The 16,938-nt window shown below is 45.1% G+C and overlaps 1 protein-coding gene across 1 annotated transcript in view; it reads left to right on the top strand.

Annotated features, from left to right (window-relative positions):
- LOC138362674 (protein-L-histidine N-pros-methyltransferase-like) overlaps positions 1-15,409 on the top strand; it is a 336,110-nt gene extending 320,701 nt beyond the window's left edge. Inside the window, exon 2 of the mRNA XM_069321095.1 lies at positions 15,187-15,409. Within this exon, the coding sequence (XP_069177196.1) occupies positions 15,187-15,381 (195 nt within the window). The 3' untranslated portion in view covers positions 15,382-15,409. The remainder of the gene's footprint in view (positions 1-15,186) is intronic.
- Positions 15,410-16,938: the final 1,529 nt, after the last annotated feature.

The raw sequence follows: 16,938 nt of genomic DNA, 5'->3' as shown, positions 1-16,938 counted from the left end.
CCCATAAACATTGGTTTCAGATCAGAACAAATCATAGCTTTTTATGCTGGTGGTTTCAGGTCGTTGGGAGTCAGTAATTTCTCTCCTATCAGACCTGAGTGTTTGGAGTAATATAGTCTTGACAACAGATGGGAATACCTAGCTATATTTTAACTTCATCTTTGCTTCACGCTAATTTAGCTGCAATGTATGTTGTCATTATCATGGGTTATATATATATGGTTCCATACAAAAGAGATTCGAAGAAATTCCCTTTACTCTATGCAGCGATCAGGTCATTTATAATTGCTAGTATGAGGTTCTTGCTGTCGATCTAGCAGGATAGGTTTTCAATTAGCAGTGTTCAAATTCTAGGGACTCCCCGACCAGTCACCTTCCACTGATTTCGTGGGGGTCGCCATGGGAGCTGACTCTCTCTGAATGGGAGCAACGGGGTCGACCTCGACCTGCCTATGGCAGTCACCTGCAAAGCTGGTGACTCTTAACCTTGGTATCAACTTCCCTTTCTACACTTCCTCTCCACGACAGCTTCCTCTACACTACAGCTTCCTCTACACTATAGCTTCCTCTACACTACAGCTTCCACTACACTATAGCTTCCTCTACACTACAGCTTCCTCTACACTACAGCTTCCTCTACACTACAGCTTCCTCTACACTACAGCTTCCTCTACACTACAGCTTCCTCTACACTACAGCTTCCTCTACACTACAGCTTCCTCTACTCTACAGCTTCCTCTACACTACAGCTTCCTCTACACTACAGCTTCCTCTATACTACAGCTTCCTCTACACTACAGCTTCCACTACACTATAGCTTCCTCTACACTACAGCTTCCACTACACTACAGCTTCCACTACACTACAGCTTCCACTACACTACAGCTTCCACTACACTACAGCTTCCACTACACTACAGCTTCCTCTACACTACAGCTTCCACTACACTACAGCTTCCACTACACTACAGCTTCCACTACACTATAGCTTTATCTACACTACAGCTTCCTCTACACTACAGCTTCCACTACACTACAGCTTCCACTACACTATAGCTTCCTCTACACTACAGCTTCCACTACACTTTAGCTTCCTCTACACTACAGCTTCCTCTACACTACAGCTTCCACTACACTATAGCTTCCTCTACACTACAGCTTCCACTACCGTACACATCTTCTTCCTCTACACCATCCCGAGTCTCCGAAACCACAAGGTTTCTTAGCCGAGAGGGGGAGATGGGTGGTGGCGGCGTCTGATGAGGACCGTTTCTGGATCACAATTCCGTAATGAGTGAATCAAGTACAGCCAGGGGAGGTATGAGGAGCGTGAGGCTGGTGTTAAGGCGGCCTGGGCCTTCACACCAACACTTGGGTACTTATGCTCCCTCCCTTACTCCCGCCCTCTCTTCCTTCCTTCCTTCTTGTCGGCAGCGGCGGCGGCGTCAGTAGAAGTGTTAAGTGGGTGAGGTATCTTAACGGTTGTGGTGATATAGGCAGCCCGGAGACTACTTTATAAGTACAACCTTTGAGTGAGTTGCTCACTCACCACAGGTGCTTAGTACAGAGTCTGTTGTAGGTCACTCCGGCAACCACTTGTGATATAACAAGATTATATATTGTCACGGTAAAATCTCTAGGAAGAGATTTGGTCTACTCCCTTATCACCTATTCTACTCATTCACGTCTATTTAATCAAGAACCCCAGCCAAGAACAACTACTACTACTTCCAGACGTCTAGACAGTACCACCAGTCTCCCCCCTTTACCACGTACCACGGCCCGTCACCCCACCTCGTACCTGGGTCACTGGGAGACCACGCCCTCCTAAACAAGCAGTTTAAGTGAGCCGGTTCATAGTTAAAGAAGTCACCAGCGCCATCTGTCCGGCGCTGAATAAATTCTGTATAAATTCATTAATAAATGAATTTAAACAGATGGACATCTGTATAAATAGGGCTACCAAGCTCTCCAAGATCCACTGCGGGCTCACCATAGCCCGTGCTACTTGGAACTTCTTGTTCCAGGTAGCGAATCTTTAACAACAACAACAACAACTCTCAAAGATATAGATTACTCCTGAGTGCTCTTGTTGAGTAGACCTGTTGACACACCCCGGTGTGGTAACAGAGCTATTCAGTTTGACTCTCAGTATTCCTGCACCATATTTTCTAGTATTAACGTAACGTAAATTTAATTGTTTATCTTGTTTACTTTGCACTCTGTATAAAGCCAAATTTAATAACATTTTTATTTTAAAGTAAGATTTCTATTAAAGTATTTTTTACATTTTTGTTCTGTATGTTTTCTCCTACAGTTAACTTCACAGTGAAGACAACTTGCAGCTTAACTTTTTTTTTTTTACGTTTATTTTTAATTTTGTGACTGGCATTCCATCTGTCTAGAGATGAATGCAATAACAGATATTTTTTACCGTCACAATATATGTGTGTGTGTGTGTATATATATATATATATATATATATATATATATATATATATATATATATATATATATATATATATATATATATATATATATATATATAATATTTTGTGCAAATATACTTGCCTCGTTGTGCTTGCCGGACACAACCCCCGAAGCGGAGGTTTAAGCTTCGGCTCTTTGGTCCCGCCTCTTAACTGTCAATCAACCGGTGTACAGATTCCTGTGCCTTTTAGGCTGTATCATATCTACACCTGGAACTGTGTATGGAGTCTGCCTCCAACACATTACTTCTTAATGCATAACTGCTCTGACTAAAAAAATCTTTCTAATATCTTTATGGCTCATCTGGATACTCAGTTTCCACCTGTCCTGCCTTGTGCGTGTGCCCCCTGTGTTAAATAGATTGACCTTATCTACCCGATAAGTTCCTGAGAATCTTGTATGTGGTGATCATGTCTCCCCTAAATCTTTCTTCCACCGACGTGACGGTTAGTTCCCGTAGTCTCTCCTCGTAGCTCATACCCTTCAGCTCGGATACGAGTCTGGTGGCAAGTGTGTCTATATACCTGTGTGTGTGTGTGTATTAAAAATTGTGCGACCAGCTTCACAAGATTGTCACTTGCTTAGCTAAACTCTGGAGTTTAGTTCCTGAACCCATTATGTGCCTCTGTAACCCTTTCCACCACCGCCCACGGGATGGGTATTTGGTGAATAAATGAATTAATGAAATGGGCGTCAGGTCTGGCAGTCTTTGACTGTGGGAGGCTGTAAACCTGATCTCTGGGTATACCTATTGTAGTGTGTTCGCTGGGACAAGCTGGGGAATGATTGTGGGTATAGATCCGGCATATATCCTGCGTGTATATTTATGTATATATCTCCTGGGTGTAGATCCTGGATGTAGATCCTAGATGTATATTTTGGGAGTACATCATGGGATATATAGCCTGTGGTGTATATCCTAGATATAGAGCATTTATATTATAATGTTAAGCACATTATCTCTGCGACTGTGGTTATTGGGGAACCTGTGTACTCTGCGACTGTGGTTATTGGGGAACCTGTGTAATTAAAGGTGCCTCAAACTCCTGCTGGGGCAGAATAAGGAGCAGATATTTATGTTATAGAGATTAAGTACAATTCTTCTCTCCTTGTTCTCATCCTTCCTGTTCTCTCTTGACTGCTGTCTCCTTGCTGTTCTCTCTTCCTGTTCTCCCCTTAATCTTCTATCGTTACTCTTCTCTTCCTTATCTTTCTTACTGTTATCTCTCCCTAACTGTTCTCTCTTCCTTACTGTTATCTCTTCCTTACTGTTCTCTCTTCCTTTCTGTTCTTTCTTCATTACTGTTCTCTCTCCCTCACTGCTGTCTCCTCATTCCTCCTCCTCCTCCTCCTCGTCCCTGCTTTTTCTTTGTCATCTTTATTCTGTTTCCGTCTTTACTCCCTTCTCCCATCTCCATCCTCCTTCTCCTCCCCTTCCTTACCCCCAGTACAACACATTTTAACCAGTACAAAGGTGTTGTACTGGTTTCTTCCTTCTCCCCCTTTCTCCCTTCTTTAACTTTCTTCTTCCCCTTTCTTCCCTCTCTCCCTTTCTTCCCTCTCTCCCTTTCTTCCCTCTCTCCCTTTCTTCCCTCTCTCCCTTTCTTCCCTCTCTCCCTTTCTTCCCTCTCTCCCTTTCTTCCCTCTCTCCCTTTCTTCCTTCCTCCCCTTTTACCTTGCCCCTCTCCCCCCCCCCTTCCTCTTTTCCCTTATCCGCCCTGCTGGCGCCGTCCTCACCTGCACGGTGCCCAAACGTCTCCGCCGCCCAGCAGGGCCCCAGCAGTGAGGGGGGGCCAGCCAGAGGAGTGAGGCGGCCCGAGTCATTAAGAAAGCCTCCGCTTTAACCTGCGAGTCCTCATAGTCCCCCTTTGGAATATAAATAATGTCAGGCCCTAAATTTCCCAGGACGACAGTGGCGCTGGTTAATAAGGCGACGATGACACTCGCCGGCCCCGACGCCTACACTCCGGTACGGGTAATGTCTTAAATAACTGTACTATTTACAACAGCTTGACTGGGATGAGCTCGAGCGCCCTGGGAAATAAAACGTTTGCTTTGTATCCTCTGTTTCCCTCTCCGCGTGTGTCTGTCCGTCCCTCTTCTCTTCCGTCCTATAGTTCCTCGTCCAGCTTTCCTTCGTCTTTCCTATTCCCTTCTTTACGGTACTGCGCCTCCCTTCTGCTCCAGCCTCTCCGTGAACGTCTCACCCTCTCTACTCTTCCCCTTATTCCATCCATCTCCCCCGACGCCACAAATCCCCCCACCCCACCCCTCCCTTTGACACTCTTCCCATCCCACACTACTCCCCTCTCCATTCCGCCCCCCTCCCATCCCTCCCACTACCCCTCTCCCCGTCTTTCTTCTCCCCCTGTACCGTAATTAAGCATTCAGCATTTTTTACCATTATGCTTAACAGGTCCCGGTGGGCATGTTGCAGCCGTGTTGACAATGAACAGATAAAGGTTAAATCCGAGGGGAAATTTGGCCGACCCGGGCCAGTCAATTAGAGGTCTTGGAGACGGATACATTTAGGTCGAATTTACCCCTCGATCCCTAGAGATGGATACAAGACAGCGATTTTACGGAGTCTGGGTTTAATGAAAAAGGTTTTTGCAATGGGAATTTGATGCTTATTGATCTTGCAACAAAGTGCACAATGGTTAGCCGGAGGGACGTTTTGCGGTCAGAGTTTTTTGCCGCTCGGGAAGGGGAAATAGAGAATGAGGGGTGATGAAAACATTGCACGAGGGGAGAGAGGAGGGAGTGTAGTGGAATGCAAACGAAATGTAAGAAAGAGGGAGATGGAGGTGACCCACGTAATATAGAGTACTGTTTATGATGAAGGAAGAATCACTCTTAGTATAACAACTGTTGTTACAATGATACAACAAGTCGTTTCAGGTTCAGGGTAGTTAGGTGGTACAAGGTATTTATTGTCGTCCTCTGGCCTCTCCGTGCGTACCAAAGTTGTCTGCAATAATTGTCTGCCATTAGGTAAGGTGGAGAACTCTTGGGGATGAGGCGGAGCGGTGTCCTGGGGTTAGATTCACGAAAGCACTTACGCAAGCACTTACGAACGTGTACATCTTTCCTCAATCTTTGACGGCTTCGGTTACATTTATTAAACAGTTTACAAGCATGAAAACTTCCCATTCAACTGTTGTTATTGTTATAAACAACCTCCTGGTGCTTCGGAGCTCATTAACTGTTTAATAATTGGATACAAAGCCGCCAAACATTGAGAAAAAATGTACAGGTTCGTAAGTGTTTGCGTAAATGCTTTCGTGAATCTGGCCCCTGGTTACTGAAACACCATATTGACAGTCATATATTTCAGTCAGTCGTCCAGCAATAGAGACTATACTGATATTGGCCGGTTGGTAATTATTGAGGCCTTGAGTGCTTGTAGACGTGCTGGTGAGTGGCCCTTGCCAAAGGAGGTCACGCTTAATGTGGGTTCTCAGCGAGGGATTTCTTTTTAGTCTGTAAGTTGGTTTTTGGGCCAAGGTTGAGTATATTAGCATAGACAGAATTTAGGGAGTGTTTCTCTGTTAATTTTGTACTGGTTAAGAAACTTTGCAGTTCTGTAATAAAAGGTTAGTGCCTTATTCTTGTAAATTACTTTATAGCTGTTAAATGGCATTGCTATTTTGTGGTAGTCAATTTGCACATGATGTATATAAGCTATGTAAACACATTTTTAGTGTAATAAAATAACTTTAGTTTGTGACCTGGAAGTATCCTTCCATCTATCATTTTCCCATTTTAATTTATTATTTTTGTTTTATACTTAAGCCTTGCTGCTTATATTAATTATAACCCCCCCCCCTCCCTTGTTTTTCTGCTATATATCAGTCACAGAGTGTAACCCTAGGCAACATGGGATGAGAACACGGCACTCCTCCCTCTCACAATTGCTAGAGTATCATGACATTGCCAAAGCTGCCATGGAAGACATGCAAAAATCTGATGCACTATACACCACTTTCAGGAAAACTTGCGACAGGAGTGACCATGGTGTTACTGCACACAAAATAGCACGAAAACAATTACTGAAAAAGAAAACATTGTGAAATAGTCAACAAAGTAAAGTCCGGATCATCCACTTTAGGATGCTTCGTATGTGTTCTAACGAAATGGAACTAGCGAGTCTAAATGGATTCAAAGAACTGCCACTCATATTAAAATGATGGGACTGCACGATGTATATACAGATGAAAGAGTACAGCACTTCCTTCCACCCTGGCAGATAGTACCTTTTGACATCCTGACCCCTGCATACCCCACCAAGAAACTAATCACAAACAACCCTCATGCTCAGCTTGCTGCTAAATTAAGCACCATAGAACACATTCACAATATACAAGCTGAAAACAACATAGCACAGACCATATACACTGACGGATCACTCAATACAGCTACAGGGAGGGCAGGAAGTGCTGTTATTGCTCATCAGCCCGATGGCAGCACAATTCAAAGAAATATCCGAATTAGTAACTGGGCGTCAACAATGCAAGCCGAGTTGGTAGCGATACTGGTAGCACTCGAAATTATTGACAACACTGAAGTAGACAGCTTAATTATTTCTGACTCCCTATTCTCACTACGAGCAATAAACAGTTTGCAATCAAGTAATAACGTGCTTGTCTTGGAAGCTAGACGTAGATATATAAGAATACTTAGCAAGAGGGTAAATATAAAAATTCCTTCTCACATTGGCATGCAGGAACATGACAAAGTTGACGCCCTTGCTAAGGCTGCAGTAAATAAAGACAGTATTGAACGGAATCTTGAGTTATCAAATAGGTCCCTTAAAAGTGTCATTAGACGAGAACTGGATGGATTTGAAGAAAGTAGAACAGTGCAAACTGGAACTAGCAGGTCCATTGTTCATCACAATGAAATGTGTGAAGTAAAACATGTGTATGGGGCAAGTAACAAAGTCAGTAGACTAACAGATGTTGTCACAGCTCGTATAAGACTTGGCTACAAGTATCTCTGGCAGTTCGGCTTGTATAGGGATCTAGATGAAGTAAAGTGTAAAGTGTGTGGACATAGGCAGGGACACACTCGAACACTATATCTTGGATTGTTGTAAAATTGAGCCTTTTAGAGATAAATCTAAGCTCACTCTGTATGATATGGCAACCTATCTTATTACCATGGATAAATTACCTGAAATCCTTGCACTGTACCCACATTTTGCTTCCAGTAGATGAACGACATATGAGATTCAGAAACAAGTAGTGTATTGTGAGGACTAATAATAAACAGAAGCTCCCCTATGACTCTGTAACATCCCCATTGGCCAAACTTATGTATTAACGACAAGACCTACCATTAATGTATGATGACTTACTGTAAATATGTAGCTCTTGTAATAGCACTTTCTCTGTAACTAGCTGACATTGTATCTATAAGGTGTGAAGGATTGAAGAAATTGTTTATGTAATAATCTAAGATGAGGTCTGATAAATACCTTTTGTGCCCTCTGTAATGCTTTTGCGCTACCGCTCACAGGATGAGTATGGGGTGCACAATAAACTAGCCGCCTTTGGCGGCAACAATCAAATCAAGGATGCTTCGTCCCCAGGGTAATGTGCTTGCTCAGGTACTTTTTCTCATCTTCATATCAGACATGGACAAGGATACAAACTATACCGTATCATCATTTGCAGATGACCGTTGGATTTTTATGGACGTAGTCACTTTATAGAGGACACAGCAAACCTCCAAACTGATGTAAATCAGGTCATTCAATTGGCCACTGAAAATAATATGTTGTTCAATGAAAAGTTCCTGCTCCTGCCATATGGGAAAAACAAAAATATCAAAATGGAAGCCACATATAAAATGCAGTCAAATCACACTATAGAGCGAAAAAGCACTATAAAATATTTCAGAGTAATCATATCGGAAGACCTTACTTGTAAGAAACACAATAAAGTAACTGTCGCAACTGCATGAAAAATGACAAGTTGGATAACAAAAATCTTTCAAACAAGAGATGCCAGACCTATGACACTTTTATAAAGATTGGTGCTCTCTAGGGTGGCATATTTTTGCACAATAACAGCCCTGTTCACAGCTGTAGTAATGGCTTATCTGGAGAACGTGCAAAAATCTTATGCAATCCAAATTTACACAATAAATTGTATATATTGTTGCGACCACTTGCATGTTTAAATCTGTATTCTCTAGAGTGCAGACAGGAGAAAATAATATACACTTGGAAACTATTAGTATAATCTGGTTCCAAATCTACAAATATAACACTACACGAGACCAGAAGACATGGCAGGAAGTGCAAAATAGTCATGTTAAAAAGCAGAGGTACAAAAGGTACGCTGAGAGAGAGCACACTGTCAACATCAAAGGCTCGATACTTTTCAACACACCCTGTAAATAGAAGAGGCATATCTAGCCGACCTCTCACGGTGTTCAGAAGAGAACTTGATAAACACCTCCAAAGAATACCAGATCAACCAGTCTGCCAGGTCAGAGACCGGGCCGCAGGAACGTTGGCTCGCGGAACCATTAGCAATGTACTTTAAGGTAGAATAGTGGGCTAGGGAGAGGAGTCGAAGAAGGGCAGTAGGAGAAGGAGTCATCATGAAGAGGGGGCAGGGTTGAGGGGAAGAGTCAAAGGGAGGGAAGAGGGGAGGGCAGGAAGAGGTGGTATTGAGGGGAAGAGGAGTAGTAGTAGTAGTAGTCAATTCGGGTGAGAATTAATGGTTAGTAGACAGGTTGCAATAGGGTGGGTGTTGCAAATGTTTCTAAACCTCGGCTTCAGTTGTGATTTATGGCGTTGCAAGGGGAGCGTTTAGGTCACCCTCCTTCCCCCTTGTGCACATATGGCAGTGCAACAGGTTATTGAAGTCAGGGGGGGGGAAGGGGGGAAGGAGAGGGGGGGGGGGAAGTCAGGAAGGAGAGAGGGGGAGGGTGAGGTGAATGAGAGGACTAGAGAGAGAGAGGGAGAGGGGGGGAGGGTGAGGGTGTGAAGGTAGGGCGGATGAGGACGGAATAGGAAGGTGGATGGGAATAGATAAAAAGGATGGATGAGAATAGATCAGGAGGATAGATGGAAGTGGATAACGGGGAAAAGGATTGGAATGGATACGGAGGGAGGATGGGAATGGAGAAGGAAAAAGGATGATGGCTGAGAGGGAAGATTTATAATAAGGGAGCAAAGCCTGATAGATAATGAGAGAGAATTGAGGGTGAAGTAGACCAATGTAAGTATATTTTCAGGAAGTATAACGATCCTTGTCGAGCGTGGAGGAGACGACGATATGATAGGCATGAAGGGGCCTGGTAAGCCACCTCCAGCCCTCAGCAAGAGAGCAGATGTAGCAAAAAACGAAAGCTATAAATTCGATGTTGAATGTGTTGTGTTTGTTTGTAACGTTGCCGGTGTTGGTGCAGCTGTTGCAAGTGTTGCAGGGGCGGCCAAGGAGCAGCCCCTGCACGGTAGGTGTCCCAGGCGGGGTTGGGCCCACCCTTCACCTCCATTATATGGGGATTTGAACTGGAAATTTGTTTAGTGAATTCGGCTTTGCATATTAGGTGTCACTTGTTAAGATTAATATTGGGACTTTAGAAATAAGGTCTCTGGATTTTGTCTGTCTCTTTGTCTGTCTCTCTGTCTCTCTGTCTCTCTGTCTCTCTGTCTCTCTGTCTCTCTGTCTCTCTGTCTCTCTGTCTCTCTGTCTCTCTGTCTCTCTGTCTCTCTCTGTCTCTCTCTGTCTCTCTCTGTCTCTCTCTGTCTCTCTCTGTCTCTCTCTGTCTCTCTCTGTCTCTCTCTGTCTCTCTCTCTCTCTCTCTCTCTCTCTCTCTCTCTCTCTCTCTCTCTCTCTCTCTCTCTCTCTCTCTCTCTCTCTCTTTCTTTTTCTATGCTGTTATTAGTTAAAAGGTTTAAAATGGAGGATGTGGAGGAGTGTGTCAGGCTGTGCGCGGCTTGCAGTTGCATCCTGCATAACTGAATAATGTCTGTAAGGAGAATTGCAGTTCATAACGTTTGAACGTCCACCATTCTTCAGCGTTGTATGGAGATGAGATGAAAGGATTCCGGTGGGTGTACAAATACAGCGGATAGAGGCAAGAAATTATCCGCGTTGTTTGGGAAGTAAACTAACAATGGCGGTCTCCCCTCTCCAGCTCCGAATGAAAAACGAGCAACCATTGCAACAGGTTATGTAGTGTGGGAAGGGGAGGAAGACGAGTAGGGGTGGCCTGGGGTGGGGAGGGGGAAGAAAAGGGGGAGCGGTGGCTTAGGGATCTGGAATGGAAGGTAATTCAAGGGTAGGCAGGGATCATCATAATGTTGCAAATGAACCTTAATAGAAGGGCATTTCCGCGTTGGTAGGCTTTGAGAATGTCTGGTGTTATCGGAACTGGGAACCCTACTGGTGGTGGTGGTGGGAAGCCAAGGTGCCTCCAGTTCCCAGGTCCAAACCTTCTTTTGGGTGCACGTAATCAACAGATCCACTCATACACGGCAGCACAGTTGGCGGGTTTTTGCTTCCTGCTATTGGGGTAGTCGAGGGTAAACACGTAGTTGTGTAAGTGTGTCACTGAAGGTTGTGTATTGCTGCGACTATTGATGAGTGCGTCTCTGCTGATGAGCAGGCTCTGGTGATGAGCAGGCTCTGGTGATGAGCAGGCTCTGGTGACGAGCAGGCTCTGGTGATGAGCAGGCTCTGGTGATGAGCAGGCTCTGGTGATGAGCAGGCTCTGGTGATGAGCAGGCTCTGGTGATGAGCAGGCTCTGGTGATGAGCAGGCTCTGGTGATGAGCAGGCTCTGGTGATGAGCAGGCTCTGGTGATGAGCAGGCTCTGGTGATGAGCAGGCTCTGGTGATGAGCAGGCTCTGGTGATGAGCAGGCTCTGGTGATGAGCAGGCTCTGGTGATGAGCAGGCTCTAGTGACGAGCAGGCTCTGGTGATGAGCAGGCTCTAGTGATGAGCAGGCTCTAGTGACGAGCAGGCTCTGGTGATGAGCAGGCTCTGGTGATGAGCAGGCTCTGGTGATGAGCAGGCTCTGGTGATGAGCAGGCTCTGGTGATGAGCAGGCTCTGGTGATGAGTAGGCTCTGGTGACGAGAAGGCTCTGGTGACGAGCAGGCTCTGGTGATGAACAGGCTCTGGTGATGAGCAGGCTCTGGTGATGAGCAGGCTCTGGTGATGAGCAGGCTCTGGTGATGAGCAGGCTCTGGTGATGAGCAGGCTCTGGTGACGAGCAGGCTCTGGTGACGAGCAGGCTCTGGTGACGAGCAGGCTCTGGTGACGAGCAGGCTCTGGTGACGAGCAGGCTCTGGTGACGAGCAGGCTCTGGTGACGAGCAGGCTCTGGTGACGAGCAGGCTCTGGTGATGAGCAGGCTCTGGTGATGAGCAGGCTCTGGTGATGAGCAGGCTCTGGTGATGAGCAGGCTCTGGTGACGAGCAGGCTCTGGTGACGAGCAGGCTCTGGTGACGAGCAGGCTCTGGTGATGAGCAGGCTCTGGTGATGAGCAGGCTCTGGTGATGAGCAGGCTCTGGTGATGAGCAGGCTCTATGTAGAACTATGTAGAACAATTAGCATTAGCTTCAGATTCAGATTATCCACTCTATGAATGGCCAGAGACATTCAGGCCATTAAAGTAGCCTGTTCTGAGTACTCTAATTTTCTCAAAGTAAACGCGCTGGCCACTCGGGACTCTCGATTCAGAAACTTTAGATTCAGCAACTTACCTGGCACAGGAGCGGGGCTGTAAAGTAACTGACTCAACACGAGGCGTTATCTTTCTAAATTAGAACGTTTGAGGTGGAGGCCAGACCTAATGTTCCAATATGATTGCTGCGGAATACGTGCCCAACATGGTCGGGTAGAGGTCGCCACCAGTCAATTAGCACTGTGCCAGAACTCTCTTAACCTCCTGGTGATAAGGCATCAGCTGGACCTTTTAATTTAAAACGTTCTAGAGAATTTCAAAACAATTATTTCTGTGTAATATTGTCCAAAGCCCCGGCCACCAGGGACACGTAATGACAGACACAGACACAGACACAGACACAGACACAGACACACACACACACACACACACACACACACACACACACACACACACACACACACACACACACACACACACACACACACACACACACACACACACACACATCTAGGGGCGGTGAGTGGACAGCGCACCAGACTCGTGGACTAGGGACCAGGGTTCGATCCCGGCAGCCAGCGGAGAAACAAATGGGCAGAGTTTCCTTCATCCTGATGCCCTGTTACCTAGCAGTAAATAGGTACCTGGGAGTTAGACAGTTGCTACGGGCTGCTTCCTGGGTGTGTGTATGTGTGTGTGAAGAAAAAAAAAGTTAGTAGTTGGTAACAGTTGATTGATTAGCAGTTGAAAGGCGGGCCGAAAGAACAGAGCTCAACCTCCATAAGCACAACTAGGAATACAACTAGGTGAATACACACACACACACACACGCTGGTAAACAGAAGAGAAACAGAAGAAAATTGAAGACAGACGAGTTAGGGGGGACATGATCACCACATCCAAGATTCTAAAAGGAATTGATAGGGTAGATAAAGACAGGCTATTTAACACAAGGGGCACGCGCACTAGGGGACACAGGTGGAAACTGAGTGCCCAAATGAGCCACAGAGATATTAGAAAGAACTTTTTTAGTGTCAGAGTGGTTGACAAATGGAATGCATTAGGCAGTGATGTGGTGGAGGCTGATTCCATACACAGTTTCAAGTGTAGATATGATAGAGCCCAATAGGCTCAGGAATCTGTACATCAGTTGATTGACAGTTGAGAGGCGGGACCAAAGAGCCAGAGCTCAACCCCCACAAGCACACATTAGTGAGTACAAATAGGTGAATAGGTGAGTACACATAGATTGTAAAAAGGTTAATTGACAGTTGAGAGGCTGGACCAGACAGCCGAAGCTCAACCCCCGCAAGCGCAACTTGGTGAGTACACACCTTGTGTACTCGTGTGTCGTGGCCTCGCGGCTGAGTGGACAACGCTCGGGGGTCGTAGTCCTAATGGCCCGGGTTCGATTCCCGGCGGAGGCGGAAACAAGTAGGCAGTTTCTTTTACCCTGATTTCTCTGTTTACCTAGCAATAAATAGGTACCTGGGAGTTAGACAGCTGCTACGGGCTGCTTCCTGGAGATGTGTGTGTGCTAGAGAGAAATATACTTAGTAGATATAATAGAGGAAAAATAGATTGGTTAGAAACGCGGGGTCCAAGAGCTAATGGCTCGATTTTGCAGACGCACACAGTAAATACAGTGTGTGTGTGTGTGTGTGTGTGTGTGTGTGTGTGTGTGTGTGTGTGTGTGTGTGTGTGTGTGTGTGTGTGTGTGTGTGTGTCTGAGGGGAGACAGACCCAGGCACTGCCAGGTACCTCGTCCAGTATAGTATATTTAACCCGCTGGGCAAGTCGGCACGAACTCTGGCCAAACCACACGAATGTTACCAATTTTTTTTACTTCCAATTAGTTGGAAACCAATTACTTCAAATTTACTCATTCTTTTAATTCACGACTTAAGAATTATTTATATTTTAGTTGACATGAAATAAAAGTTTGGTCAGAGACTGACCTAAGTTTTCCTCCGTCACTTGTATTACTCTCGATTTGTGACTTAATAACTTGCCCACAAATATGCTAATAAATTTTCATTGTGTGTTTTGTTATTCATGTTAGTCCCCCCATTACACAGTAAGCTAGTTTATCCGTCAGTTTATCCGTCGATCTCGTTGTATGGCACGTTATCCGTGTGTTTGACCGTACACCCGTTTTTCCGTCCGTCTCACCGTGCGCCCTTTTGTCTGTCCATCACATTACGGGCTCTCCGTAGCCCGTGCTGCTTGGAACTTTTTGTTCAGAGTAGATGAATCTAAAACAACATCAATGTCCATCGTACTTCACTCCATCTGTCCGTGTGGCATGACAGTACCGTCCATGTGGCTGTCCGTGTGGCATGACAGTACCGTCCGTGTGGCTGTGTGTTCGTACCTTTGTTTATGTTGGTCTACATCGTTGTTGGTTAGATTTAGCTACTCGGAACAAAAAGTTCCAAGCAGCACGGGCTATGGCGAACCCGTCGTACTTACCTGGCACAGGAGATGTCATCTCTACATTGTGTTCCGAGACTAATATGTGCGGTAGGGATAGGTAAAGGGGGATGGGGGGGGGGGAGGATTATTTTGTTGTGTTCCATGGCCATCCTTTTTGGTTCCATTTCTCATAGACTTCTGATTTGCAACACACTTTGGGATGGAGCTAAACCGAAATTAATGACTAAGTGAAATGTGATACAGGCACACCTTGCTCCAGCTACTTGGGCCCTGTCTTCCCTCTCAGCGTATTGCACTCAACTTGCTTAATCGAGATGTTTGTTGGGGTATTGAGATGGTGCATCATTTCCTAACCCTTAAAATCTAATATTTTTGTTATTTGATTAATATTTTAGTTTGTGTAATAATTAATGAAACAAGTTTACGTTACAGCGACTATAGCCGGTAGTATCGCGTAAGCTTTGAAGTATTACAGATGCAGCTGTATCAGTCATGAATTGTCTTGTACGTTAAGGGTGCGGCGTCTTAATATATGCAGGGGTAGTGCTGCTGCTGTACTCGGTATAAGGCGCCAGAGACCAATTTACTGATGCAGACTTTTTTTATTTTCAGCTGTACGAGATTGATGAGCTGGCACTGACTGACGATGTCAGGCACAGGTTCGTGCAGCTGTCTCTGGACGAGGAGACGCAGCAGTTCCTGGACAACTGTTTCAGTCAGTCCGAATGGCTGTTGACGCAGATCTGGCACAGCGTTGCCAAGGCCTTCCTCGGCATGTTCATGACCCAGACTTCTGTTAACGGGTAAGTAATGTATTACCTCGGTTGCGCAAACTTGCCAGTTTTGTCAGTACTGTTGTAATAAGAAATGGGTCAGGGCAAGAGGCAAGTACTGTGACCAGGATTTTGGGAGGCCAGTTCTTTGGCTGATACCGTACTGACAGTGAGCTTCTGTATGTCTAGGGCTATGGATGGCATAAGGCAACCGAAGCAAAAGAGGAGGAAAGGTAAAAGGGGTAAGGGTTGAAGATGAAAGGGAAAGGGTGGAACTTGTGGAAGGATTACTTGCGGGGTACCAAGTGGTCGTGCAGAAATTATCAGTCAACATTTTCTTCCAGTAAACAGACGCATCTTCGATAAAACTTTCGTTCACGTCGCGATGAATACCATACATCTATACTTTTATTATAGTTGTGTATGGCCCTATACAGGTAGTGAGATGGTATCCATTATTATTTCCTGTCAGGCTGTTTAGACATATTTATTTTAATTCAACTGGTTTGAATTGGATAAGGTTGATAAATTATTAATATAGATAATGGATTATAAAAATAGGCGCTGTGTATACCCTGAAAGATTGAATGGTCGGTTGGTATAAGTACCCCGCTCTTTGTAGAGAAAAATAATATAGAAAGAAAGGGGCGCAACGGTTGCATTTTAAATGAATAAATCAACAAAGTCCTTGCGGGTTCGAACCTATGCGCTTAGTGTTCCCAGACGCCCAATAGTCTAGTTGAGTTGCTGGTTGGAACAAGAATAGTCAGTGGGTAAGCAGCTAACTTGCTGAAACCAAATCAGCCGCTCGCTTCTGCAGCACCGGCGTGTGTTGGCAACTCTGACCAAAAAGGCTTTCATCAAACCGGACTTCGATAAAGCCTTTTACGTGGTCATGCAGTACTCCGTGCTGTTTATCACTTTTTCCTTCCTCTTGACTCATGCATACTATCATTCTACAGTGGCGATTCAGAGTTACTTTTTGGTGAACACAAGATCAGTTAATGCGACGGTGTCCAGCAAGGTGATCACCTCGCTCCTCTTTTCTTCTTAGTCTTAAACGAAATCACCGAAAGTGTGTCCAGTGAGTTTTTTTGTTGGTTCTCGGACGATGGCACCATAGCTGGTTCTATAGAGTCCCTCTTGAATGCCATTAGGAGCAAGACGACAATTTAGGCCTCGCCCTGAACCTCTCCAAGTGTGAAATAGTTTCCTCCAACTCAAACATCATAAATGGAGAGAAAGCCGTCTTGCGGGGAGTTCGTATCATCAAACGCAGACAGCGCTCTCATGTAGTCTACTTTCCCAGAACCTGTCATATGATCATTGTTTTAAGTTAAGTCTTGTACGTGTGGGATGATTTTTTCCAAGCTGACAAGTGTCAGTATGTGGATACTAAGTGCGCGATTGCACCACAGGACCTAAATTAATCAATTCCCTTGCTAAGGTTGAGGTAAATACAGTATTGAACGGAATCTTGAGTTGTCAAATAGGTCCCTCAAAAGTGTCATTAGACGAGAACTCCTGGATGGATTTGAAGAAAGTAGAACAGTGCAAACTGGAACTAACAGGTCCATTGTTTATTACAATG

This window comes from Procambarus clarkii, chromosome 9, assembly GCF_040958095.1.
Source record: "Procambarus clarkii isolate CNS0578487 chromosome 9, FALCON_Pclarkii_2.0, whole genome shotgun sequence".
NCBI lineage: Eukaryota > Metazoa > Arthropoda > Malacostraca > Decapoda > Cambaridae > Procambarus > Procambarus clarkii.
The sequence above is the reverse complement of the archived record's forward strand: the minus strand, read 5'-3'. Positions and strand labels throughout refer to the sequence as shown.